The 26,576-nt window shown below is 53.8% G+C and overlaps 1 protein-coding gene across 1 annotated transcript in view; it reads right to left on the bottom strand.

Moving 5' to 3' along the window:
- Positions 1-553: 553 nt before the first annotated feature.
- cachd1 (cache domain containing 1) overlaps positions 554-26,576 on the bottom strand; it is a gene marked incomplete at its 3' end in the record, with an annotated part of 37,848 nt that continues 11,825 nt past the window's right edge. Inside the window, 25 exon segments of the mRNA XM_067231848.1 lie at positions 554-655; positions 1,007-1,084; positions 1,559-1,720; positions 2,652-2,803; positions 3,085-3,201; positions 3,750-3,836; positions 4,266-4,426; positions 4,696-4,812; positions 4,918-5,017; positions 6,632-6,754; positions 6,943-7,053; positions 7,652-7,833; positions 8,366-8,508; positions 8,832-9,000; positions 9,113-9,230; positions 9,407-9,530; positions 10,004-10,153; positions 10,250-10,483; positions 11,610-11,759; positions 11,906-12,122; positions 12,246-12,390; positions 13,663-13,789; positions 16,161-16,267; positions 20,016-20,164; positions 21,549-21,611. Coding sequence (XP_067087949.1) covers positions 554-655; positions 1,007-1,084; positions 1,559-1,720; positions 2,652-2,803; positions 3,085-3,201; positions 3,750-3,836; positions 4,266-4,426; positions 4,696-4,812; positions 4,918-5,017; positions 6,632-6,754; positions 6,943-7,053; positions 7,652-7,833; positions 8,366-8,508; positions 8,832-9,000; positions 9,113-9,230; positions 9,407-9,530; positions 10,004-10,153; positions 10,250-10,483; positions 11,610-11,759; positions 11,906-12,122; positions 12,246-12,390; positions 13,663-13,789; positions 16,161-16,267; positions 20,016-20,164; positions 21,549-21,611 — 3,388 coding nt within the window.

The raw sequence follows: 26,576 nt of genomic DNA, 5'->3' as shown, positions 1-26,576 counted from the left end.
CAACTACAGCCTGAACTAAACATCTCTGAAAGCCAGGAGGAATCTGAATGTGTGTGTGGGTGTGTGTGTGTGTGGGTGTGTGTGTGGGTGTGCGTGTGCCGGTCTGAGGAGTGTGTGTGAGTCAACAGAAACCCACACAGAAGAATACACCACCTTGACCTTGTTCCCTCTGTGTGTGTGTGTGTGTGTGGGTGTGTGTGTGTGTGCCGGTCTGAGGAGTGTGTGTGAGTCAACAGAAACCCACACAGAAGAATACACCACCTTGACCTTGTTCCCTCTGTGTGTGTGTGTGTGTCAGAGAGAGACTGTGTGAGTACAACTTTGACCGAGGGGAAGAGAGAGCGGGGATAACCAGCACCAACTTCACTGCCCGGCGGCCATGACGCCTTCTGTCAGTTTATTTTCACCACCATTCTCTCTGTTCTCTCCTGCCTTGCTGCCCACTCACTCCTCTGACGCTCTGACTCTCCACTTACACAACACGTGGGGGGGGGGGGGGGCAGTGTGCATGTGCGTAAGTGCGTGTAGTTAAGTGTGTGTGTGTGTGCGTTACCGTGGTCACTCTCCGTCCCTGAGCGGCCCCAGTACCTCCGCCGGCGCTCCGGGCTGTGGGTGTGTCTCTCCATCACCGCGGCGATGAACCGTGTGTTGCTGACTGCAAACGCAAAACACACACTGGTTACATCCTGAACCAGAAACACACACACACCCCGACCTGCACGTCCCCTCTCCAGAACCAGCCAGGATGTATATCAGGAGGATATAGGTGTTCCTCCAGGAAGGGGTGCATGAGAGAGTGTGAGTGTGTGTGAGAGCGTGCGTGTGAGAGCGTGCATGTGAGAGCCCGTGTGTGAGAGCGTGTGTGTGAGAGCGTGTGTAAGAGCGTGTGTGTGTGCATGTGAGAGCGTGTGTGTGTGCATGTGAGAGCGTGTGTGTGTGTATGTGTGTGTGTGAGTGTGTGTGTGTACGTGTGTGTGTGAGTGTGTGTGTGTTCAGGAGCACGTACTTATCCCCCTGTCCTCATGGCTGTCCTCATCCCTCTCGTCCCTCTCATTGTCCAGGTTGGACATCCGGACCGACATCTCTGTGGGCGAGGGAGAGAGAGGGAGAGTGAGAAGGAGAGAGAAAGGGAGAGAGAGAGTGAGATGGAGTGAGAGAGGGAGAGAGAGAGATGGAGTGAGAGAGGGAGAGAGAGAGAGCGATAAAGGGAGAGAGAGAGAGATGGAGTGAGAGAGGGAGTGAGAGAAAGAGAGAGAGATGGAGTGAGAGAGGGAGAGCGATCGAGTGAGAGAGGGAGAGAGAGAGAGAGAGAGATGGAGTGAGAGAGAGCGATGGAGTGAGAGAGAGAGATGGAGTGAGAGAGAGAGATGGAGTCAGAAGGAGAGAGAGGAGAGCAGTTTGGCAATTTGCTTTCAGTCATCCTCTTAATCCCACTGTTAACACTGGGGTGTTTATGGGCTGGTTAGCGGGAGGCTGCCTGTGGGAGTGTGTGTGTTGGTGAGTGTGTGTGTGTGAGTGTGTGTGTGTGAGTGTGTGTGTGTGAGTGTGTGTGTCTCACCCTGCGCGGCCAGAGGGGACATATGCTGATGCGAGCGTCGGTGGATCTGGTGTCGGTAGGCGTATACGGCCAGCACCAGCACCATGATGCATCCCATAATGCCCCCGGCGACGGGCCCCACGGGGGCGCTCTTGATCATGTTGAGGGACGCCACCTCCTCGTCTGGAGGGGAGAAAAAACGCTGTCACCCTCGCCGCTCTCCTAACAACCCCCCCGCAAGACCAACTGACTGTCGTCCTGAAGGTCAAAGGTCCTCAGAGGGCCGACCTCCTGAGGTTAGGGTTAGTTTAGTACGTGGAGACATGACAAAGGTCAATGAACAGAAGCAGAGACAACTCAGGTCAGTGTTTCCTCTAGGTTTTTTTTTTTGCAGTGGGGGCGGGTCTGTCTGCCCCCCCCCCCCCCCACCCCCCTTAAATGAACTGACAAAATAAGTTATACGACTTACAGTTCTCAAGGACACACACACGCAATCTCAACTGCGGTGTGAAGCGCGTGTCCGTGCAATTCTCCGACATGCACTCTAACAATCACTGCTGATAGACGGCCTACAATTTTGTACAGCCATATTTCTGATACCGTGGTGACAGAAATTTTGAAAATCTAGCAACATAGAGGAAACACTGCAGGTTATTTGTTGCTCTGGAAAACCGGGAACTTCATTGCACGAGGCGAGAAAACGAACGCTTGTCAATTGTGTGTGATTGCTTAACAGCAAGAGGATGTTTCCTTTTAGCCTGCGTCGTTTGTTCATCCTGAGCTCGCTCTCGGCCCTCGGCAGACGAAACCCAGCTCGTCTACAAACACGCATCAAACACTTCAACCGTGTATCTGTTCCGTGATAGAGTCTTCCACACGAGCATCATCCGCACATGATCACATTTACATTTAGTCATTTAGCAGACGCTCTTATCCAGAGCGACTTACAGTAAGTACAGGGACATTCCCCCGAGGCAAGTAGGGTGAAGTGCCTTGCCCAAGGACACAACGTCATTTAGCATGACCGGGAATCGAACTAGCAACCTTCGGATTATTAGCCCGACTCCCTCACCGCTCAGCCAACAGACTCCCGGATCACAGTACCACTACTCACCCATGATGCCCATGCTGTCCACGTAGGGGCTCTTGGCCCCCACGATGCCCCCGAAACACTCCTTCTGCGGAGCGCAGTAGGGCGTGTCCAGGTGGGTCTTCCCGTCCGCGTCCACCATGCACCACTCGCAGTCCAGCACGCCAAAACAGTCACTGCAGACACACAACCCAGGTCACCGTTAGTTGTGCTGTGGTGTTTACCTCTTGGGATTCTTTTCTGGGGTTAATGAAGTGAATTTACTGTTTGTTTATTGACTTAATTCAGCATCATCGCAGGTCCTTAATGACGTTAATCAAAGAAGAAAACGGGTTATTTTAATGGGGCTATAAAACACCCCTACTACTTTCCCCACAATCTAAAATAACCGCAGTTTTATTGGACAGCAGACTGTGCTGTGCCCCGTGGTGCCTGCTGGGGGCGCTGTGGGCCGTACCTGCTGGTGTAGCGCTGGCTGCAGCGCGTGTTGATGCACTGAGGGAGCGAGTCCAGCAGGCTGCTCTCCATCAGGCTCAGGGACAGGGGCTCCTGGTGAACCTCACAGCTGGGGTTCCTGCACACACACACACACACACACACACACACACACACAGCCGTCAAGACGCATCACACCAGCGGGCAATGATGGAACACACATGCATGCGCACACCCACACACACCCACGCAATGAGAGCAAAGACAAGCCCATTGAAAGAGACATACAGCAGCTCTCCAGCCGAACAATGACACTGACAGTCTGAGCGGTAATGACAGTCTGAGCGGTAATGACAGGGCTTGTCTGGTGAAATGCTGCAGACCATCCGAGGGACGTGCTGTCAACAGAACCTCCACTCGCTTCACGACAAGAGAAGAACAAAAGCCCTAACGTCGTGTTCGCCTGTCAGAGTACAGCGACGAGACCAGCCTGTCTCACACACCAACCTTCTCTCCACCACAGAACACAGTGTGTGTGTGTGTGTGTGTGAGAGAGAGTGTGATTCTAAAAACACGTTGATGAGGAGACAGTGATGGCTCTAACACAGGGATTGACGCTGCATGGCCGACCAAGGGAAGAGATAACACACACACACACACACTTGTCTTGGCGGTGGTGTTGCTCACCTGTTCTCTGCGTAGGTGAGGTTGCCGGTACAGTCGTTGACCTCCAGGGGGCACTCACAAGGACACTCACACTCATTCTGCTCCATCCTGACCAGCACACGGGACACGCGTGTGTTAACCATGACCAGCACAAAGCCTTCACCATCCCTGTGTATATGTCTCTGTGTGTGTGTGGTGGGTATGAGGTGTGTGTGTGGTGTCTGTGTGTGAGGTGTGTGTGTGGTGTCTGTGTCTGAGGTGTGTGTGTGTGTGTGTGTGTGTGTGCGTGAGGTGTGTGTGTGTGTGTGAGGTGTGTGAGGTGTGTGTGGTGTGTGAGGTGTGTGTGGTGTGTGTGTGTGTGAGGTGTGTGGTGTGTGTGAGGTGTGTGGTGTGTGTGAGGTGTGTGTGTGAGGTGTGTGGTGTGTGTGTGTGTGAGGTGTGTGGTGTGTGTGAGGTGTGTGTGGTGTGTGTGAGGTGTGTGTGGTGTGTGTGAGGTGTGTGTGTGTGTGAGGTGTGTGTGTGAGGTGTGTGTGTCACCTGTGGCAGTTCAGGCAGAGTCGGTCCACGGTGCTGCAGGCGCAGAAGGCCAGAGAGTCGCACGTCTCGTTGACGATCCCGGCGAAGGCGTTGGTGCCGGGGATTCGCGTGAGACGGTACCTGGAGCAGTGGCTGCCGTGGACCAGGTTAGTCAGGTCGCCCTGACGACAGGAGGAGGGAGGGAGGGGGAGAGAGAGATTACTTCTGGATCTATCCTGGCTGTAATACCACTAGGAGCCACTAGGTGGAGGTATAACACCTAGATAAGCATCAGTCTAGACTGGTGGACCTCCCTCTGAAGGGCTACTAGCCTGTCTGCAGACTGGGTTAGATCCTACTGTGTGTGTGTGTGTGTGTGTGTGTGTGTGTGTGTGTGTGTGTGTGTGTGTGTGTGTGTGTGTGTGTGTGTGTGTGCGCGTGCGTGCCTCACCACGATGCTGGTGTTGAACTTGTAGAAGCGCTGGACAGTCCTGTCGCTGAAGCTGTTACACAGGTTCTTCTTGACGAAGTTGGGATGGTTCAGGATGTCGTTAGCCACCAGGGGTTCCTGATGGTGAGGGGGGGGGCATTAGAGAGGCACCAGAGGAAGGAAACGAGAGAGAGAGGTAGAGAGAGAGGTAGAGAGAGAACAAAAGGGGCGTGGCTCCTGTACCTTGTGGGTGATGTGCTGTTGCTCGGCGGGGGCGTGGCCTTTGGGGTCGATGAGGGTTGGGTGAGCCACCAAGTACCCCCGGTCCTCCATGATGAAACACCTGTGAGGGGGGAGGGGGGGGGGGGGAGGAAACAGGGCACTTCTTTAAAACTTCACCGTTTAAAACTAAACACACTTCAGAGCTTCTAACCCACCTAACCCACACACCAACCCACACACTAACCCACACACTAACCCACACACCAACCCACACACTAACCCACACACTAACCCTAACCCTAACCCTAACCCACCTAACCCACACACCAACCCACACACTAACCCCACACACTAACCCACACACCAACCCACACACTAACCCACACACTAACCCACACACTAACCCACACACTAACCCACACACTAACCCACACACTAACCCACACACTAACCCACACACCAACCCACACACCAACCCACACACCAACCCACACACCAACCCACACACTAACCCACACACCAACCCACACACTAACCCACACACTAACCCACACACCAACCCACACACTAACCCACACACTAACCCACACACTAACCCACACACTAACCCACACACTAACCCACACACCAACCCACACACTAACCCACACACTAACCCACACACCAACCCACACACTAACCCACACACTAACCCACACACCAACCCACACACTAACCCACACACTAACCCACACACTAACCCACACACCAACCCAGACCTCGAGCACCTCCAAGCTGACAGGAATCTGATTGGATCACAATCAGAAAGCCTGTGAGTGTGTGTGCGTGTGCTGGGCAGTGCAGTGGGGGAGTGTTGGAGAGGGAGAGAGGGTTCAGAGAGTAAAGAGCACCACATGGGCCAGATTCCAGCTCAGCGCTCAGTATTGTTCACACACACACACACTTGGACTAATCCTGTTTAATGGCCACTGAACACCAAGGTGGACAAAAAGAGAGAGGGAGTGTGGAGTGAGAAAGAGAAGAGAAGAGGGGCGGGGCAAGGAGAGAAGAGGGGCGGGGCGAGGAGAGAAGAGGGGCGGGGTGAGGAGAGAAGAGAAGAGGGGCGGGGCGAGAAGAGGGGCGGGGCGAGGAGAGAAGCGGGGCGAGGAGAGAAGAGGGGCGGGGCGAGGAGAGAAGAGAAGAGGGGCAGGGCGGGGCGAGGAGAGAAGAGGGGCGGGGCGAGGAGAGAAGAGGGGCGGGGCGAGGAGAGAAGAGGGGCAGGGCGGGGCGAAGAGAGAAGAGGGGCGGGGCGGGGAAAGAAGAGGGGCGGGGGCGGGGCGAGAAGAGGGGCGGGGCGAGGAGAGAAGAGGGGCGGGGCGAGGAAAGAAGAGGGGCGGGGGCGGGGCGAGAAGAGGGGCGGGGCGAGGAGAGAAGAGCGGCGGGGTGAGGAGAGAAGAGGGGCGGGGTGAGGAGAGAAGGAATAATAGTCAAATAATAAACAAAATCGTTTACGAGAGCGATAGAAGAGTGAGAGGAGGCAAGGGGAGTGTGGGGCAACAACATCATAAAACAGGATATCAGCGGAATGTAATTATAATCAGCTTATCCCTTTTGTGTGTGTCTCTTTTATTCTGCTGCATTCCCCCCCCTCTTCCTCTCTTCACTCCTCCCTCGCTCCTAGTGGGAGGCACGCCCCCCCCCTCCTCCCCCCCTCCTCCTCTGGTGGACTGGCAGAGGGGAAGACCCCGGACCCTACCGGATCTTGTTGCCCTTGTCCTGGTTGCAGATGGGCAGGAGGTCTAGCAGGACCTTGTAGAAGTAGCGCAGCGTGAAGTCGATGCCCATCACCGCCACGGCGTAACCAGACGCCATCTGGGAGCTGGAGACAGAGAGGAGGGCTTCGTTTAGACGCGAGTGTGTGTGTGTGCGTGTGTGTGTGTGTGTGTGTGTGTGTGAGTGAGTGAGTGAGAGGGAGAAAGAGAGAGAGAGAGGGATGTGTGAGAGAAAGTGTGTGTGAGTGGCTCCATCCTAAAACGAATCAGCGTGCTAGGAGGCGTGGACAGCTACCTGGAGGCGTGGACAGTGTGGCTGATGGTCACCACGTAACCGGCCCCGCCCACGTCCAGGTAGGGGCCCGTGAAGGTGATGAGGCCAGGGTTGGCCACTGCGTGCTGGTACCTGGGGAGGGGGGGGGGGGGGAGAAGGTCAGAGGGCGAGGGAGGAGACACAGGTAGTCCAGAGACTAACCAACCACAGCACAGGTAGTCCAGAGACTAACCAACCACAGCACAGGTAGTCCAGAGACTAACCAACCACAGCACAGGTAGTCCAGAGACTAACCAATCACAGCACAGGAAGTCCAGAGACTAACCAACCACGGCACAGGTAGTCCAGAGACTAACCAACCACGGCACAGGTAGTCCAGAGACTAACCAACCACAGCAGGACTGGAGGAAAAAGCTACAGATACCAGGAAGATATTTTATTTTGTATTTCTTCAAAATGGAGCATGAGCAGTTTACGCAGACAAATGGCATACATCTGTCTGCAGAAGCCTTGAAGGAGATTTAGAGAGAGAGTGTGTGTTTGTCTGTGTGTGTGAGGAGGGAGGGAGGAGTTAGTATTTCAAAAGCAGAAAGCAACGTAAGAAAGTGGAGTAGCGAGCCAGAAACTCACTCTCTCTCTCTCTCTGTGGGAGTCTGGAACTTGTTCAAAGCACTCCTCCTCCTCCTCCCCCCCCTCCCCTCTCCTTTCCCCCTCTCCAAAATAAACTCACCATTGTCTCCTGGTCGGGTCGAAGGCTTTATCCATGAGCGAGCCGGGGTAGATCCGGAGCACCCCATTGGGCGTTGCTATGTAACGACGCACAACGTAGCAGTTCAGGCTGCTCATCTCCATTAGCGTCATCCATTCATCAGTCACGTGACTCGTCGCCATCACCTCGTTCCTGACAGAAGACTGCGGGGGAGGAGGGGAGGTGAGGAGAGGGAGGAGGGAGGGGAGGTGAGGAGGGGAGGAGGTGAGATGGGGAGGTGAGGAGAGGGAAGTGAGGAGAGGGAGGAGGGGAGAGGGAAGTGAGGAGGGGAGGTGAGGAGAGGGAGGAGGGGAGAGGGAAGTGAGAAGAGGGAGGGGAGGTGAGGAGAGGGAGGAGGGAGGGGAGGTGAGGAGAGGGAGGGGAGGAGAGGGAGGTGAGGAGAGGGAGGTGAGGAGAGGGAGGAGGGAGGGGAGGAGGTGAGATGGGGAGGTGAGGAGAGGGAGGTGGGGAGAGGGAAGTGAGGAGGGGAGGTGAGGAGAGGGAGGGGAGGAGGGGAGAGGGAGGGAGGGGAGGAGGGGGAGAGGGAGGGAGGGGAGGAGGGGAGAGGGAGGAGGGGAGAGGGAGGGCAAGAGAGGGGCACACAGCAGGGTTCCTTTAAGACAGGCCTGGGAAGAGCTTTAACTGTGTGTGTGTGTGTGTGTGTGTGTGTGTGTGTGTGTGTGTGTGTGTGTGTACCTTGAGGCCGGGGTTGGCGATGAGGCGCGTGTTGTCGCTGAGGTAGGCTGTGTAGTGCTCCACCATGCGCTTGGTCTCGGACTGGCTCAGGTGCTCGTAGGGGGAGGAGAAACTGCCGGCAGCCAGCATGACCGTGGGAGACTCTGGGCGAGGGGGGGAGGGGGGAGAGAGAGGGAGGAGAGACACAGAAAGGAAAAAAAAGAGAGAGAAAGACGTGAAAGTGAGTGAGTCTGTAGTCCCTGGTCCCTAGTCCTGGTCCCTGGTCCCTAGTCCTGGTCACTAGTCCTGGTCCCTAGTCCTGGTCCCTAGTCCTGGTCCCTAGTCCTGGGTCCCTAGTCCTGGGTCCCTAGTCTTGGTCCCTAGACCTGGTTCCTGGTCCCTAGTCTCTCGACCCTAGTCCCTCGACCCTAGTCCCTCGACCCTAGTCCCTCGACCCTAGTCCCTCGTCCCTAGTCCCGGTCCTTACCCACGGTGGCCAGCTGTTTGAAGTGCAGACATGAGCTGGGTTGGCCCAGCAGGTCCAGGCGGTGGTAGAGCAGCTTGGAGCTGGGCGCCGTGTTCAGGTTCTTCAGCTGCTTCACTGGGATCTCCGGCTGCACGTACACGATGCACAGGATGAAGGAGGTGTCCTGGACCTGGACGAGGAGAGGAGGAGGAGGTGATGTCCTGCTCTGGGGGAGGGGGAGGGGGGAGGGGAGGTTGCTGGGAGAGGAATGGAGGGAGACAAACACGGCGAGAGCAGCGTACCAGCTTCCAGGCGTAGCTGACGTTGTAGGCCTCCCTGCTAGGGTCCCTCAGACGCTGGCTGTGCCAGGAGAGAGAAGAGTTGACGGGCACAGCGATGACCTGGCTGCCCAGGGGCAGGCTGGGGGGCGGGGTTACAGGGTTAGGATACTGGCATCAACAACAACATCACACCACACAGTTCGAAAGACCGTACTTACAAATCCTCTGAAACACGACATACATGGACACGCCCCCCAGACCCCGCCCCCCCAGACCCCGCCCCCCAGACCCCGCCCCCCAGACCCCGCCCCTCACCTCAGGATGTTCTGCCGCACCACAGGGAACCCCGGGATGTTCTCGTAGTGGATGATGTCCGTGTGCAGCGGAGCCTCCGTCATCAGGAAGGGCCGCGTGAGCGAGGGGTGCATCAGGGTGTAACCTAGGCAACCAAAACAACACCATCATCATCATCAGAGCCTGCATGCATCATCAGTCAACGCCCGAGGGGGTGCCTCTCCTCCCTGCTGCCCAGGGACGGCCTGCTGTCCCTGGGGAGGGAGGAGAGGCACAGCCCCCCTGGTGCTGGACTAACACATGCGGCGCAGCAGGAACAGCAGGTGTGGGAAGCAGGAAGCCCTAACGAGGCCAGGGAAGAAAGGGGGCCAGAAAGACAGAGAAACAAACAGAACTTGGATACATCTGTGTGTGTGTGTGTGTGTGTGAGCCAGCTGGTGGGAGCAGGTGCATAGTTTACACAGAGAATCCCCCCCCTTAGCACCCAAGGTATTTTGACTCTTAATACTGCACCTACAGTAAGAGATTAAAAAGCTCTCCCTCCCTCTCCCTCCCTCCCTCCCTCCCCCTCCCTCTCCCACTCCATCTGACAGTGCATTGCAGGGCAGCAGGTCGTACCCTTGTTGTCTATGAGGAAGGAGTAGGAGGCCAGGGAGTCCTGGTAGTAGGTCACATCCTCCAGGATGTAGGCCAGGTTCACATCCACCCCCACCACCCCCAGCAGCAGGTTCCCAAAGTAACACGGCCTACTGACTGTCATGATGAAGCCTGCGGAGGGAGGGAGGGAAACAGAAAGAAAAAAGTTTTTTAAACAATCCTCCGAATTCTCGTAAACAAACGCTTCCACCTCCTCCTTCCACTCACCGTCCCCCAGGGGGTCTGAGTAGGGCAGGCTGAAGCGGGCCTGGTCCACCATGCGGTTGGGCAGGTTGGTGTAGAAGCGGCCCAGCGTGGTCTCCAGGTTGCTCAGCTGGTTGAGCACCATCATGCTGCCCTTCACCACCGGCAAGACAGACCGCTCCGGAACGCCGTACTTCAGAGAGTTCTGCTCGGCCAGGTCGCGGAGGAACGCCAGCTCCTTCAGGCCCGTCACGCCCTCTGAAAACACATGAGAGAGAGGGTTAGGGAGAGGGGTCCAGGGACTATGTTAACACACACACACGTGCACGCACACGCACACGCACACACACAGGCCTTTCAACTGCTCACAAAGCCTGGGTAACACAAGTACTTTATGGGTCCAATGCTAATCAACTCTGATTAGAGATAAATGCTGCCATCCTTTCATTGTGGACCCTTTTAAACAAGCGGACCCCGCTGACCAGCTCTCCCTCTCCCCCTCCCTCTCTCTCTCACACACACACACGCTTTGAAGTCGCACTCTCTCCCTTCCTCAGATGTCTCATTTTAATTTAGAAAAACGAAATCAAAAGCCTGGTCTTCCTGGGCTAATGCATGCACAGTGAAGAGAGAGAGAGTCATCCACACATGATGGAGGGTGAAGAGAGAGAGAGTCATCCACACATGATGGAGGGTGAAGAGAGAGAGAGTCATCCACACATGATGGAGGGTGAAGAGAGAGAGAGTCATCCACACATGATGGAGGGTGAAGAGAGAGAGTCATCCACACATGATGGAGGGTGAAGAGAGAGAGAGTCATCCACACATGATGGAGGGTGAAGAGAGAGAGTCATCCACACATGATGGAGGGTGAAGAGAGAGAGTCATTCACACATGATGGAGGGTGAAGAGAGAGAGTCATTCACACATGATGGAGGGTGAAGAGAGAGAGTCATCCACACATGATGGAGGGTGAAGAGAGAGAGTCATCCACACATGATGGAGGGTGAAGAGAGAGAGAGTCATCCACACATGGAGGGTGAAGAGAGAGAGAGTCATCCACACATGATGGAGGGTGAAGAGAGAGAGAGTCATCCACACATGATGGAGGGTGAAGAGAGAGAGTCATCTACACATGGAGGGTGAAGAGAGAGAGAGTCATCCACACATGATGGAGGGTGAAGGAGAGACAATGGGGGGGGGGGGGGAGGGGTGACACACGATGAAAACAAAAAGCTTCTGAGGTTCATGAGCACCTCTCCAGACCTCCAGCTCTCCCCCTCCCCCCTCCACACACCTCCCCCTACTACCCAACCACTTGCTCTATTCATCAGATGTCACACACACACAAACACAGGTGAGCCCTCCTCTGCTGGGCTCCTACCGTTCATGAGGGCGTAGGTGAGGATCATGACGGAGTTGTTGAGGTGGAGGTTCTCGTCTTTCACCACGCTCAGCGTGGCTCTCTTCTCGTGCTCCGACGAGTCGCGGGACGTGATCCCAGACGACAGGTAGATGATCACCATGTCCGTGGCTGAACACACACGAACACACACAATCACCTTGATTCAATTCTTCTCTCTCAATCGTCACGGAGACAGCAGTTTAGCAGTTGTGACATGTTCCCCCCAAAAATTAGGGGCAAAAGAGACTACAATTCCCATGGTTCACTGCTCTTACTGGTGAGTTGCCGGGTGAGGTTGCTGGTGTTCCGGAGGAGCTGGAAGGCCTTCTGGAACCCCAGGGCATGCTGGGTGGGGCTGTCGGACATCTTGATGTTGGAGATGAAGGTAGTCATCTTCCGCTTGGTGTCACTGGTGACCGGAGACAGGAACTTTCTGTAGCAGGGGTCCAGAGAGCAGGACCGCACCGCATCCGCCGAAGACAGGATGGAGATCTGGGACACACACACACACACACATATATTTAAACTGCCACAGACAGATCAGCAAATCTGTTACCTGTGAGTGTGTGTGGGTGTGTGCACGTCGTGTGTGTGGCGAGGGAGGGGTGTGTTCACCTTGTCGTGCTCGTCCACGGCGTTCAGGATGACGAGGGCCGAGTCCCGGGCGATCTGCAGCTGGGTGTCGGTGATGGATGCTCCGTGGTCGATGATCACCACTATGTGTTTAGACTGAGGCCTCACTGCTGCTACGTACACGGGTCTGAACACACACACACACTAGGTGTTTAGACTGAGGCCTCACTGCTGCTACGTACACGGGTCTGAACTCACACACACAGGCATGAATACACACAGACCGCCAACATTTGCACAAAAACAATATCCTGTCAGTTAAAACCATCTCATTGACACAAGGGTCTGGGCCTGTCTGTTCCTGGGGCGGGTAAGCCTATCCACCCTGCCCCCCCCCCCCTTTCTAGATGGCCCCAGGCCCTCTCTGGCCCCCCCAGTCCCCGGACCCCCTCACCCCCGAATGTTTTCACAAGAGATCCCCTTCCCGGCTCTGTTCCTGCTGGGAGGCTTGGTGTCGCTGGGCCCTGCCCTTCCAGACGAGACTACTCCCCCTGGGCTTTGTCACCACAGCAGGGCCCACGTCACACTGAACCGGTCTGGTCTGAGGTGCTGGTCTAGGTGGACCTCTGTGTTGTCTAGGTGTGTTCATGGGGGGGCTGGTAGGCATGCTGGGGGAGAACGTGTCGTGTTTGTAGAGCCCTGAACACAGGAAGTCTGCATTTGTCTGTGTAGTGAACTGCATTTAACACAGACACAAAAGAGACACAGAGAGACAGACAGAGACACAGAGAGAGAGAGAGGGAGGGAGACAGAGAGAGAGACAGAGAGAGAGACAGAGAGAGAGAGAGGTGGGGAAAAAAGCGAGGGAGTAAACCAGGCAAGGAGAGAAAGAGAGAGAGACAAAGAGAGAGAACAAATCCCCCTGCGACCACAACAGTGGGTGAGAGATTCCAGTGGGCTTTAGTAGACCAGGGAACATTCCTGCCAAGGACCTGAGTGGTCAGGGTGACAGAGGGGGAGAGAGGGGGAGGATGAAGGGAGAGAGGAGGAGGGGAGAGGGGGAGGAGGAGGGGGGAGAGGGAAGAGAGGAGGGAGGAGGAGGGGAGAGAGGGAGGAGAAGGGAAAGAGGAGGGAGGAGGGGGAGAGGAGGAGGAGGAGAAGGGAGGAGGGGGGAGAGGGGAAAGGGGAGGGAGGACGGGGGGAAAGGGGGAGGAGAAGGGAGAGAGGATGGAGGACGGGGGAAAAGGGGGAGAAGAGGGAGGGAGAGGGAGAGGGGGTATGGGTTCACATGGTTCTTTTCTGTCCGCCAAAGAAAGGAAGCTGTTTTGCAAATGGCCAAGTAATTACAGTGGCTGTTGGTGTTTGATTCCCAGCAAAGGGACAGATGGACCATGTCAGTGCCGTTCGGGGTGTGTGTGACTGTGTATGTGTGTGTGTGTGCCAGGTGTGGTGTGTCTACCTGCTGCGGTGCTCGTAGTTGCCCTTGCAGTGGAACTTGTGGGCAGGGAACACGGTGAAGATGCCCTCCTCTGAGCTGAAGTACTGCCACTTGATACCAGGGTTGGACTTCAGGTTGTCCGCCAGCACTGGTGGAGGAAAGAGAGATCAGTCGTTTTTGAGTTGAGGCAGGATAAAAGCTAACACTAGGCTACGGTTAGCTTGTTAGGCTATCGCTAGCCATGGTGCACCACAGCTATGCTAGGCTATCGCTAGGCTATCGCTAGGCTATCGCTAGGCTATCGCTAGCCTATCGCTAGGCTATCGCTAGCCTATCGCTAGGCTATCGCTAGGCTATCGCTAACTCTCATTGAGCTGAGGCATGCTAGGGCTTAGGCTAATGCCGCGCGGTGCCACGCTAGCCTCCCTTACGTCACGGCGAGGAACCTCCATCCATCTCCGGAGGCTGTGTAAACAGGAAGCTGTCTGGCCTGCTGCCGGCTGAGAGGAGAGCGTGTACATCTGCCGCACCGCAGCGCTTAAACCTCTCATCAGTGTTTAGAAAACACCGGAGCCGCTCGGACGGGCCGAGGGGCCGCAGGTCCCCCCCCCTCCCCCCTCTACACAGAAAACACTTTCCCCAAGTGGAGAAGGGTTAATGTGTCCACTGGGCAGGGAGGGGAGATCACACACACACAGGGTAAGTGCCTGAAGTTATGTGGCTCCATGGTAACTAGTCAGGGAGAGGGGGGGGCATGGAGAGGGGTCAAAGAGATAAAAGGAGGGAAGCAAAAAAGAATAAGAGGGGAGAAACAAGGGTGGAGAGGAACGACAGAACGAAGAAGGAGAAGGAGAAGACGTTTAGCGATGACAAGAAAAGTGTATGACCTCTATCCCTCGATGCATCTTCTCTGGCCCCGCCCACTCCTAACCTGGTGACTCCTTCCAATTACATCTCTCTGAACACACCCACCCTCTCCTACACCCCCTTCCCCCCCTCTCTCCCCCCCGTGTTTAGACTGGGCCCTGACTGATGTGGGGGGGCGTTGGGGGGTCAGAGCGACCAGGGGCGGGGGGGGGGGGGGGGGGGGGGTAATTCAACCCTCACAGAGGCAGGAGGAGGGAGAGCCAGCCCACCAGACCAAGATGAACGGGCCTAATCTGCCACGGAGAGCTGCGGAATGTGGACGGAGGTGTCTGTGTGTAGGTGTGTCTGTGTGTGGGTTCTGCTACTTCAGTTTCAGTCATGGGAAGGGCGTTGCGATGGCGAGGTTCTGCTCGATGAACACAAGCCGTCAGGTAGCACAGGAAACTGACTTTGCCTGGCTGTGGCACGCAGCGAAAGATGACCTCATTTCTCCCGTAATGCAACCGTTAAACGACCTGACATCGCAAATGATTTGCTGCAGCGCTAATAAAACACACGCTGTTTACAGCCTTCAGACTCGGCTGGTCTTTGGCTCTGTCTGTTTTTCTGAGGTAAAACTGTGTGACGTCAGTTCTAAGCGGCGGCAAGGTTGGCGAGAACATGGCAGGCTCGACAAAGCCCTCTGAGCACGGGATGATAAAAACGTACACTTCCTGAATGAACACACAGAGCAGAGATCAAGGGAGAAGAAAAGAAGTAAAACTGCGTTCAAACTCGGAGCGAAACCAAATGGGGCAGGGGGAAAAAACATACAAATTCAATATTAATCAAAAACAGAGAAATTGAGACAGACAAGAAAAGGGGTGGAAAGGGGGGCTAATGCATAGGACAGACACACTCCCATCCCTGTTCAAAGGCCTTTTTTCCTTTGAACATTTAATAACATGACTAGGGATATTTGAACTGGGTTGCCATGGCAATTGTCTGTGAATGTCAGCTCCTGTGCTGACAGTGGCATGAAAACTGAGGTAGGTATGGAGTGTTTGAGTGTGAGAGTGTGCGTGTGAGTCCGTGCGTGTGTGAGTGTATCTGAGTTGAGGTCTCTTCCTGGGTTGTGTGAGTGTGTGTGTACCTGAGTTGAGGTCTCTTCCTGGGTTGTGAGTGTGTGTGTGTGTGTGTACCTGAGTTGAGGTCTCTTCCTGGGTTGTGAGTGTGTGTGTGTGTGTGTGTGTGTGTGTACCTGAGTTGAGGTCTCTTCCTGGGTTGTGAGTGTGTGTGTGTGTGTGTGTACCTGAGTTGAGGTCTCTTCCTGGGTTGTGAGTGTGTGTGTGTGTGTGTGTACCTGAGTTGAGGTCTCTTCCTGGGTTGTGAGTGTGTGTGTGTGTGTGTGTACCTGAGTTGAGGTCTCTTCCTGGGTTGTGAGTGTGTGTGTGTGTGTGTGTACCTGAGTTGAGGTCTCTTCCTGGGTTGTGAGTGTGTGTGTGTGTGTGTGTACCTGAGTTGAGGTCTCTTCCTGGGTTGTGAGTGTGTGTGTGTGTGTGTGTGTACCTGAGTTGAGGTCTCTTCCTGGGTTGTGAGTGTGTGTGTGTGTGTGTGTGTACCTGAGTTGAGGTCTCTTCCTGGGTTGTGAGTGTGTGTGTGTGTGTGTGTACCTGAGTTGAGGTCTCTTCCTGGGTTGAAGGAACGGCTGCTGACAGTGGGAGACAGCCTGTCACAGCAGATGGTCTTAGACACGTTGGTGTTGAAGTTACCGTCGAACCTGAACACACACACATTGACAAGTGTTATCCAGCAAGTGGAGGAAACCAAGATGGAATGAAGATGGAGGGCCGGGTCCTCTGGAGGACTTCACAGCACAGGAAGTCAGGGTTCTGGAGCTGGGTCAGAGCATCTGCCATTTGTACCTCCAATACGACATCTCACATCAGAGAGAGAAGGACGGGGGGGGGGGGGGGAGAGAGAGAAAGACAGAGAAAGACAGATAGAGACAGAGACGGAGAGAGAGAGACAGAGAGAGAGGGAGGAGGAGAGGGAGACAGAGAGAGACACACAGAGAGAAGCAGTACTACATACATCAGGGAGAGACCAGTTTTGGCCTGGGTAGCCGTGATGCAAACTGTTGCAATGTTTTAACGATCAATGTGTGTATGTGTGTGTATGTGTGTATGTGTGTGTGTGTGTGTGTCACCCTGACACCAGATGGAGAATTGTGACCATGCTGCACTACAGTGACATTGTGTCCCAAGCAGCTCTGGAACAGCTGATGGAGGGTGCGGGGGGGTGAGGGGGGGGACTCTGGACAACCTGACCACCCCCCCGCACCCCCCCTCCCCCCCCCACATGGTCTAACCCCCCACCCCCTCCCACAAAGACAAAGCTATAGAGAGAGACAGACAAAGAGAGACAGGCAGAGAGAGACAGACAGAGAGAGAGCTTGTGTGTTTGACTGACAGCTGCTCTGATGTGCAACCTGCTTTGAACTTCACACATTAAATTCCCATCAGGCTACAGTCATTATAATTCTCCTTCAACACGCGGTGCATGTGGGGCTCTCGGAAAATGGTGCCAGATAAAAAATGCATTTGCAAGCGCTTTGAATTCAAAAAACCAGGAGGAACGAGAGAGAGAGAGAAAAGTAAAGAGCGATGGAGGAAGAGAGATGGAGAGAACAGCATATGAGAGAGAGAGGGAGAAAGAGGGAGAGAGAGCGAGCGAGAGAGACTACATACGTGCAAGAAAGGAGAGCGAGAGGGAGAAAGACAAACAGACAAAACAGAGAAAGATCCGGATTCAACATGTAAATGAGCGTGTGGGTGCGTGTGCGTGTCCACTCCTCTCAGACTCACATTTTCCTCAGTCCAGATCCCTGCATACACTCAATAATATAACATGGTTCATGTGCTTTATCTCCATATTCATCCCACAGTAGAGTGCTCCTTGCAAAGAACAGAGAGAGAGAGAGAGATAAAGGATGATGAGAGGATGAGGTAGGGAGAGAGCAAATGAGAAGGGGGGGAGGGAGAAAGGAAAAGAGAGAGAGGCAGGGAGAGAGACTGGACTCTTATCCACCAGGATCAGCCAGGCTTAAAAGGTCAGTTAAGCCCTCTTCTCATACCTCCACCAATTCTTCCCTGCCGCCCCCCCCCCCCCCCACCCCAAATCCACCCCCCTCTCTTTCACCTCGTGCTTGTCTTCAGGCTTCATCAGCTCACTGACTAAGCAGGCAGACCATCAGCTGACTCCCTTAAGCTCAGATGGGGCCTCCAGGGGCCACCAGGGGCCTCCAGCCCCGGCCCCCATCCCACACAGATAGGGACAATCACAAGGACATCACCCCCCCCCCCCCCCCACCCCAATACTGGAATGTCAGACAGGAGTGTCCTCGACCAAGATGCCCTCCCCAGGCACCCCAAAATAAATCCTGGTGTGTTCGCTTGAACAAGACTGACACCTTGTTCCTTATGTTTGTTTGTCTGTCTGGAGCTAGCAGTTCCCATGTGGAGAAGGCCAGTAACTCCAGCCTAGGGCCGCCCCTCTGAAACAGCATTAGCAGGCACGCTCCCTGTACGTACGACCCCTGATCCGTCTTAGGAGACCACAAAACCGGGTTCCACGGTGTTCTATTTGCAGGTGAACCCTGCGCCCCAGACGGAACACTGATGAAAGCATTCCCCCGTAGACAGCTAACTGACACCCTGCCGGCGTGGGGGCCCGTCGACATGGATACCCTGCGAGTCACCTGATCCCCTGCGTGAGACCCAGGGAGCAGGCGGGGGCAGGGCAGCTGGCTGAGACTGAAGCCCCACAGAAGGACACCCTGACCTGGGGAGGCCTGGTCTGAACAACAGCCTCTTTCTGGAGGTCTGGAGGTTTGGGGAGCAGTTAGCCTTTCAACCCCGATCCAGACCGGGAGGTGGGTTTCACTGGGGGAGACTGGAGCTGGGAGAGAGGGGCATGGGAGTGTGAGTGTGTGTGTGTACAGGTGGCTGGTGGACAGACACCAGCCTCACGATGACGTGAAACAGCCTGTAGATAAGACTGTGGCAAACTACAGAGACAGAGAGAGAGAGAGAGAGAGAGAGAGAGAGGGAGGTGTGAGAGAGAGAGACAGACAGAGAGTGGGAGAGGGAGAGGGGGGGGGAGAGAGCGAGGGAGAGAGAGGGGGGAAGAGAGAGAGAGGCATCAAAACAACATTAGTTTAGGCCAAAAAGATAGAGGCAAAGAGGAGAGGGAGAGTGTGACTGAGTGAAAAATAGAAAGAGGAAGGAATAGAGGTATGGAGGCAGCTGCTACTGCAGTAGGAGATTAGGAGGTTGAAAGAAGTTCTCTATCTCCAGGCTGGGGCCCTCCTGTTAGAGGTGTGTTTACCTCAAATCACCAGGGAGGCTGGGGGAGGGAGGCTGGGGGAGGGAGGCTGGGGGAGGGAGGCTGGGGGAGGGAGGCTGGGGGAGGGAGGCTTGGGGAGGGAGGCTGGGGGAGGGGGGCTGGGGGAGGGAGGCTGGGGGAGGGAGGCTGGGGGAGGGAGGCTGGGGCTTAGGGAGGCAGGGGGAGGGAGGCTGGGGCTTAGGGAGGCAGGGGAGGGAGGCTGGGGGAGGGAGGCTGGGGGAGGGAGGCTGGGGCTTAGGGAGGCAGGGGAGGGAGGCTGGGGGAGGGAGGCTGGGGCTTAGGGAGGCAGGGGGAGGGAGGCTGGGGGAGGGAGGCAGGGGGAGGGGTGGAGGGGCTGGATGAGCAGCCCCCGGGCAGAGCTGTCTCTCTGGTTCACTCTGGTCCAGGCTCATCGCGCTTCCTTCACACAATTCCCTTATCCACAACCACACTTGTCTGCCTGCCTGGATATTTGTACGTATGTTTGTATGCATGCACTATGCATGATAATAGTTGGCGCACACATGAGTGCGGTGTTGCCCTCGTTTGGGAAAAGTTGCGTGAGCACACATGGTGATACCTGCTTAGGGAGGATGGATGATCCCATGTTCAAACACGGGGGTCTGGGTGATCCCATGTTCAAACACGGGGGTCTGGGTGATCCCATGTTCAAATACAGGGGGGTCTGGGTGATCCCATGTTCAAACACGGGGGTCTGGGTGATCCCATGTTCAAACACAGGGGGGTCTGGGTGATCCCATGTTCAAACACAGGGGGGTCTGGGAGATCCCATGTTCAAACACAGGGGGGTCTGGGAGATCCCATGTTCAAACACGGGGGTCTGGGTGATCCCATGTTCAAACACGGGGGTCTGGGTGATCCCATGTTCAAACACAAGGGGGTCTGGGAGATCCCATGTTCAAACACAGGGGGGTCTGGGAGATCCCATGTTCAAACACAGGGGTCTGGGTGATCCCATGTTCAAACACAGGGGGGTCTGGGTGATCCCATGTTCAAACACAGGGGGGTCTGGGAGATCCCATGTTCAAACACAGGGGGGTCTGGGTGATCCCATGTTTAAACACAGGGGGGGCATAGCCTGCTTCTGGAGACCTGCTGAATGTTCTGGGTGTGTTACTTACTCCATCATGGAGGGGGGGATGGTGCAGCAGTCCTGGATGGCGGTGATGGGGGAGGTGAGGTGGGCTGTATAGGAAGCCTCCACCACCTGCTTGTTCCTGTTCGCTACGTCCAAGTAGCGGTTAAACTTCTCCCGGATCTTCTTCGCCAGCTACACACACACACACACACACACACACACACACACACACACACACACACACACACACACACACACACACACACACACACACACACACACACACACACACACACACACACACACACACACACACACACACACACACACACACACACACACACACACACACACACACACACACACACACACACACACACACACACACACACACACACACACACACACACACACACACACACACACACACACACACACACACACACACACACACACACACACACACACACACACACACACACACACACACACACACACACACACACACACACACACACACACACACACACACACACACACACACACACACACACACACACACACACACACACACACACAGGTCAGGACAACATTGTTGACTCAACAAACCTTTGCACGTGAGGTGGCCCTGGATCGAGAGCTACTGGGAGGAACATGGAATTGTGGAGCTCGTGATGCACCTGACAAATAAAACAACTCTTCTGTTTTAGGCTTCTCAGTTCTCCTCGCCCCTCTCTTCACTATGTGGGGAAAAAGGTTTTTGCATTTTATTTGAAAGGTTGAAAGTTAAAAAAAATACAAAATGAGGACAAAGTTTGAAAGGTTGAAAAATAAAAATATATATAAAAAAATTATATATAAATATATATATAAAATGTAAACAATAGTATGCTTGGATCACCACTTTCTAACTGATCCTACTAGAACCGCATCGGGGAACCGGAGCAGCGATGATTAGGCCTTTTCATGTTTCAACCAGGAAGAGATAAAGCATGGTCTAAAATCAAAAACAAGACAGGATGCTACTAATATCTTATTAGTATAATAATTGTTTTATAATCATCGAAAACTGGCGTTTCCTCAAAAGAAATGCTGCCAGTAGTGTGCCACACACTTAAACAAAAAAAAACGAACTCAAACTGAAGTGCATGCCTGAGCTCACTGGGACACGTTCAGCTGGAATCACTCATTTGAAGAGCGGTCACCTGTACCGCTGTGGTGGACGTGAAGCTGCTGTTGTTATTTCAGCATCACCGGGTCTACGAGGCAGAGCCCTGACACGATGATGCTCTGGGGGGAGGGGGGGGGGGAGGAGGGAGGGGGGGGGGGAGGGGGGGGGTGGGGGGATAGGCAACTTCAAAGCTGGTGAGATGGCAGCTAGAATTTTAATAACCCCCCCCCCCTTGCCTCTGATGGCGGCTGGTGTGTGTGTGTGTGTGTGTGTAAGAGAGGGAAAGTGTTTCCACACAGACTAAAACACAGCACATGTTCTGTTTCTTTACCTTTCTCACACACACACCTCCACAGACACACGCGGGGGGTGTAAGGCAGGTGACAGGCAGTGGCGGCGACTCACCTGCTGAACCTCAGTCTCTCCGTTTGAAGTCTTCTCCGTGTACACAAACGAGCTGAAGATCCTCTGCAGACACACAATATCATCATCAAGACAAAAGCTTTCTACAAGTATCATTAAAAACACTCTGGACTCAAGGCCTAATTTCCCTTAGTGGGAATATACGCTGTGTGTGTATATAGTGTCTATATACACACACACTGGAGTCAGATGGCTGAGCGGTGAGGGAGTCGGGCTAGTAATCTGAAGGTTGCCAGTTCGATTCCCAGCCGTGCCAAATGACGTGTCCTTGGGCAAGGCACTTCACCCTACTTGCTTCGGGGGGAATGTCCCTGTACTTACTGTAAGTCGCTCTGGATAAGAGCGTCTGCTAAATGACTAAATGTAAATGTATATATGTAGGCCTATTATTATAATTGTTTAGGTCTGTAGGGTGTATGGGGACCCTTGTTTGTGACATGGTCATGGCAGGGATTAAAAGACCTAGACATGACTGGAAACCAAAACACAAATTCCACGGTGGTTTCCATAGCAATGTACTGAGTGGAAACAGAAAGTCAGGACACACTGACAGCAACATAGTCCTGCAGTATTTAAAAAAACATTTCTCTTCATCAGTGTACTACAACCGCTGTAGAAAACAATATACAGACACATTATCGTCGGTTGGTACTTCACACACCCTGGAATGAAGTAAAATAAGCTGGTGTTATGCTCTGGGGAAGAGGGTAGGGAACCAGGAGACCTCAGGTGACCTGAACATCGACTGACACAACCCCACCCCCTCCTACAAGCCTCGGAAAACCTGTTAACACCTGCACATGCTGACTGACAGAATGAAAACACACCGTCACAAACACACCCACAAAGATAACTTTAGGCAGCTGGTCTCCTGGGTACCAAGCACACGCACACACACACAGTCCACCTAAACATTTGGTCCAACGTTCAGTGCTAGGTACCAACACGGCCGGGAGAAAAAAAATAGTTTCACAAATGTTTACTTAGCGTGTTCAGCTGCAGCTGTTTCACAGTAAGAGTTCCCACTGCACACAAGGCCCGGTTCTGCCTAGTTCCACGACTAAGTGTTTCCCCGCTGCCAAACACCATGGCTGTGTCTACTACCGCGCACTTTACCAAGTACACTGCAATACAGTGCACTGCAATACAGTGCACTTACATCTGTAGTGCACTCCGTCGCTGAGTAGTGCTGTCTCAAATGGAACACTTAAGTTAACCACTTGGTGGGAAGTGACGGACGCAAATCTGATTGTGACACCCGCGAATCTAAGGCGAATCTGCTCGAGTCATTTCGTCCGCCATTATTTTAGAAATGAAATGTAAAGCTGCCGAAAGGGCTCCTCCTCTTCCGCTACGTAGCCAATATGGCGCCCGTTTAGGTCGAGTAGTGTCCATCGTTGTACACTGCATTTTTTGACCGTTTGCAGTGCGTCATCCGGGTACTTTCAGTGCACTGAATTCTGCTGGTTATGTCAGTGTAAGCGCCCTATGCACTGAAAGTCAGTGCTCGAAGTGCACAAGTGCGCGGTAGTAGACACAGCCCAGGAACCGATGCACTCCAGATAGGTGAACACCTTTCTCAGCATGCATCGCTTCAAGCTAACGCCATTGTTTTTCTCTTAATTGTGTTACCATGGGAATACTTGCGCCCACCGTGAAGGTAGTCTGTTAGGACAAGCTATGATTCATGGCTTCTACTCACACAATCCAAACTTGTCACCCGAAAAATCAAACTCGTCAGGGGATCCGTTCGAGAAAAGATCCACTCGTTCGCTACTGTTATGAAACGGCTATCGAGGCTCATGTAAACAGACAGGGACTTGCCACTCATTGGAAAACGTCCAGGTACAGTAGCCTAGTGTTGAACTGTTGAAAAAGACACAGGAGCAGCAAACACACAAGGAGCTGTTGTTACTAGCGTTAGCCTTCGCTCCGCTCCACCTAGCGCTCTGCGTTTGTTTTCAGACCTACTGGGAGGACAGGAATGCCTGCGTCAGAAACCGGAGAGGACTGGCTGGCTAGCTAGTAGATGTTTGGCTGGCTGGTTGGTTGGCTAGCTAGCAGATGTTTGGCTGGCTGGTTGGCTAGCTAGCAGATGTTTGGCTGGCTGGTTGGCTAGCTAGCAGATGTTTGGCTGGCTGGTTGGCTACAGTTTTGTGGAGATCGCCGACAAAAGCCCGAAATCGTAGGCAAATCAGACAGTTAATACATTGCGTTCGTCGCTCTATCAAAGACGCGGTCGCCGATGTCTGCGACATATTATAATGTTAAATATCGTGGCTAGCTAGGCCACTAAATACTATAGACCAACAGACCAACACTTAAAATGAAGTTTACTTTCTTGAACTGTTACATATGGCAACAACAGCCCTATTTTCCTAAACTGACGACTGAACCTAATTAAAACGTTTTATTTGTGTAACAATGTTAGTAGATGCTGTTGTCTGGTTGTCAGATTAGCCCATAATCCCGGCAGAATCTGTTTTGGGATTGTCTGGTCCACAGACACACACGATAGCCACAAACTGTGTCTTACCACACCAATACCACACCAATACCACTCCAGCTCTCGCCAAACTACTCTGTAAAACAGAGCAATAATATCCACTACCACACCCACACTGACTGGGTAAGAACACTTGACATGCACAGACCACATGGACTCCAATTAGATCTTTTTGCCCTTGAAGCCTTCTTTTCTGCTCTGGTATGCATCAGGAACCCCCTCAAGTCTCCCCCCCCCCCCCCCTCCCACCTCCCCTCTCTCATCCTCCTCACCACCACTCCCTTCAATCAAAGCAGCTCTGTAAAAAGGAGGAGGTCAGCATCTCAGTTTTAACACTAACAGCATATACAATTTGATGTGGGGGGGGGATAAACCTATTACCAATTCAGCCATCTTCAAAGGCCAGGACTGAGCCCTGCAGGAGATGGGGTGTGTGTGGGGGGGGGAACGGTGACGCGCCTTAATCCTGTCTGAAAGGCAGGTGGGGCACACCTGCATAACGTGCGTGTTGGATGGGTGTGTGTAACCGCGGGTTACGTGTGTGTGTAGAACTGAGTGACATGCGCGCTAAAGCAATACTGTGCAAGTGGCTACTCCTCATCTGTACACTGCTGCGGAAAAGTGTGTGTGTGTGTGTTGATTGGAGAGGGAGGTGGGTGGGGTGGGGTGGGGGATACAAACAGCAGCAGATGAAAGTACAAACAACAGAGGCTTGGAGTCTAGAGCTGTAGCATCCTGCTTCAGGTACGCTGCCCCCCTCTCTTCCTCCCTCCCCCCCTCCTCACTCATTGCACTACAAAGGACCAGAGCTAGGGATGAGGCAACTAGATTTGCCTCTGATGTGAGAGGTGGGTTTTTTCCCCCCAAGCTCCTCTCCCCCCCCCCACACCGCCCCTCCCCTTCCCCCCCCCCCCTTCCTCTATTTTCCTGACAGCTACAAAGCAGTTGTGCACCTGGGGGGGAGAGAGAGAGAGAGAAGCTGAGAGGATAGAGAGAAACAGAGATGGAGAGAACCTGGGAGACAGAAAGAGAAAGATGAGAAAGTTGGAAGAGGAAATGAAAGATCAGAGCTCAGAGGTGGAGACAGACTTAAGCCTGTTTTTTATCGACGGAAGCATCAAATCTAATGGTTGCTCTCCACAATAGAAAATTGTGCCTTACACTGGTACACAAACAAACCACCACATTACCTTAAATTTTACGTATTTACTTCCATCCTTAACCAACAACGACCTACCACCATCTTGTTATGCCTTGAACCTCTCCTTAACCTGGTTCAGAGTTCGGTAAATCCACACAAAAAAGAATTTCACAGCCAAAGGCTCTGATGGACAAATCCTCACTAATTCGTTTGTCTCCATCTGAATTCCCTTCAGAGGTTGCAGGCTGGTGTCTGGGCTTCAACATGCCTGCTCTATTTAGAAGGTGGGGAGAGCAAATCTAATGAGGTCAATGAAGCAGAGCCCCTTACTTACCCTGAGGGTGGGTCTCCAAACACGGCACCCTCCCTCTCCTTCCTCTCCCCCCAACTCTCCCCCCCCCCCCACCCTCTCCTTCCTCCCCATCCCCCAGTGTGAAGCTTTAGGCAATGTGTGTAATATGCAACTAAGATATCCTTCTGTAAAGTTTTGGAACAAATTTGCAGTGTGTGGGAAATCGCTATGAATGTGTGTGCGCATAGTGTGGAAAATACTCCAGAATCAATGTTGCATGCGGACAAATGAAGCTGCATTAAACCACAGCTCCAGCTGTCGTCATGGACTCCTGAGAGGATATTTCAAGGATTCGTTTAACGGCGAAATGAACAACTAAAGCTCAAGTCTGTTCTCCGCAAAAGCCCTCAAAAATACTCTCAGTCCTAGCCAGACCCACGATGGCAGTCGGTTGCTAAGGTGACCCGTTTGTGGCGTTGAGAAAACACAGCCATCCCATAAAACGCAGCAAGCGTTCTGAGGCCTTGGTGAGGGAGACCGCGCTCTCAGACCGCGCTCTCAGTCGCCCACGAGGAGACACAGGCCTGGACTCACCAGGCCACATTGCTGAAGAACAGCCTGGATAGAGATCACTGATAGAAAAACAAAATGGCTCCCGCTTAGAAAGTAAAAAGCTGTATAACGATCCAGTCCCGTCGACTTCGGCGCTGCCGGGCGCGAGGGTGAATGTGCTCATCTGGAACTGGAACCTAGAAAAGGTCAGAGTTCAGCTGGGTGACCCCCCCCCCCCCCAAAACTGAGGGGGAAACCATTTTAGGTGCAGCCCCAAAGTCCTGCACTGTGATGAACTCTGACAACCTCCCCTACACACACCCACACACACCCACCCCCACGCTTCCCAGCCTTCCCTGCTAGCCGTGGTCCAGGGGGAGGGAGGTCTGTTGAGAGTGTGGTTCTGCAATAACAAAACCCCCTTTTGTGCAAACAGTGGAGGGCCCAAAGAGAGGCACGGGACAGCCCAGAGGATCCCAGGCTGAACACGGTCCCCCAGCCCCCCCGTGTACACCCTCG

The sequence above is a fragment of the Osmerus mordax genome (assembly GCF_038355195.1).
Source record: "Osmerus mordax isolate fOsmMor3 chromosome 27 unlocalized genomic scaffold, fOsmMor3.pri SUPER_27_unloc_1, whole genome shotgun sequence".
NCBI lineage: Eukaryota > Metazoa > Chordata > Actinopteri > Osmeriformes > Osmeridae > Osmerus > Osmerus mordax.
Note: the sequence above shows the minus strand (reverse complement) of the source record. Positions and strands in the feature narration are given on the sequence as shown.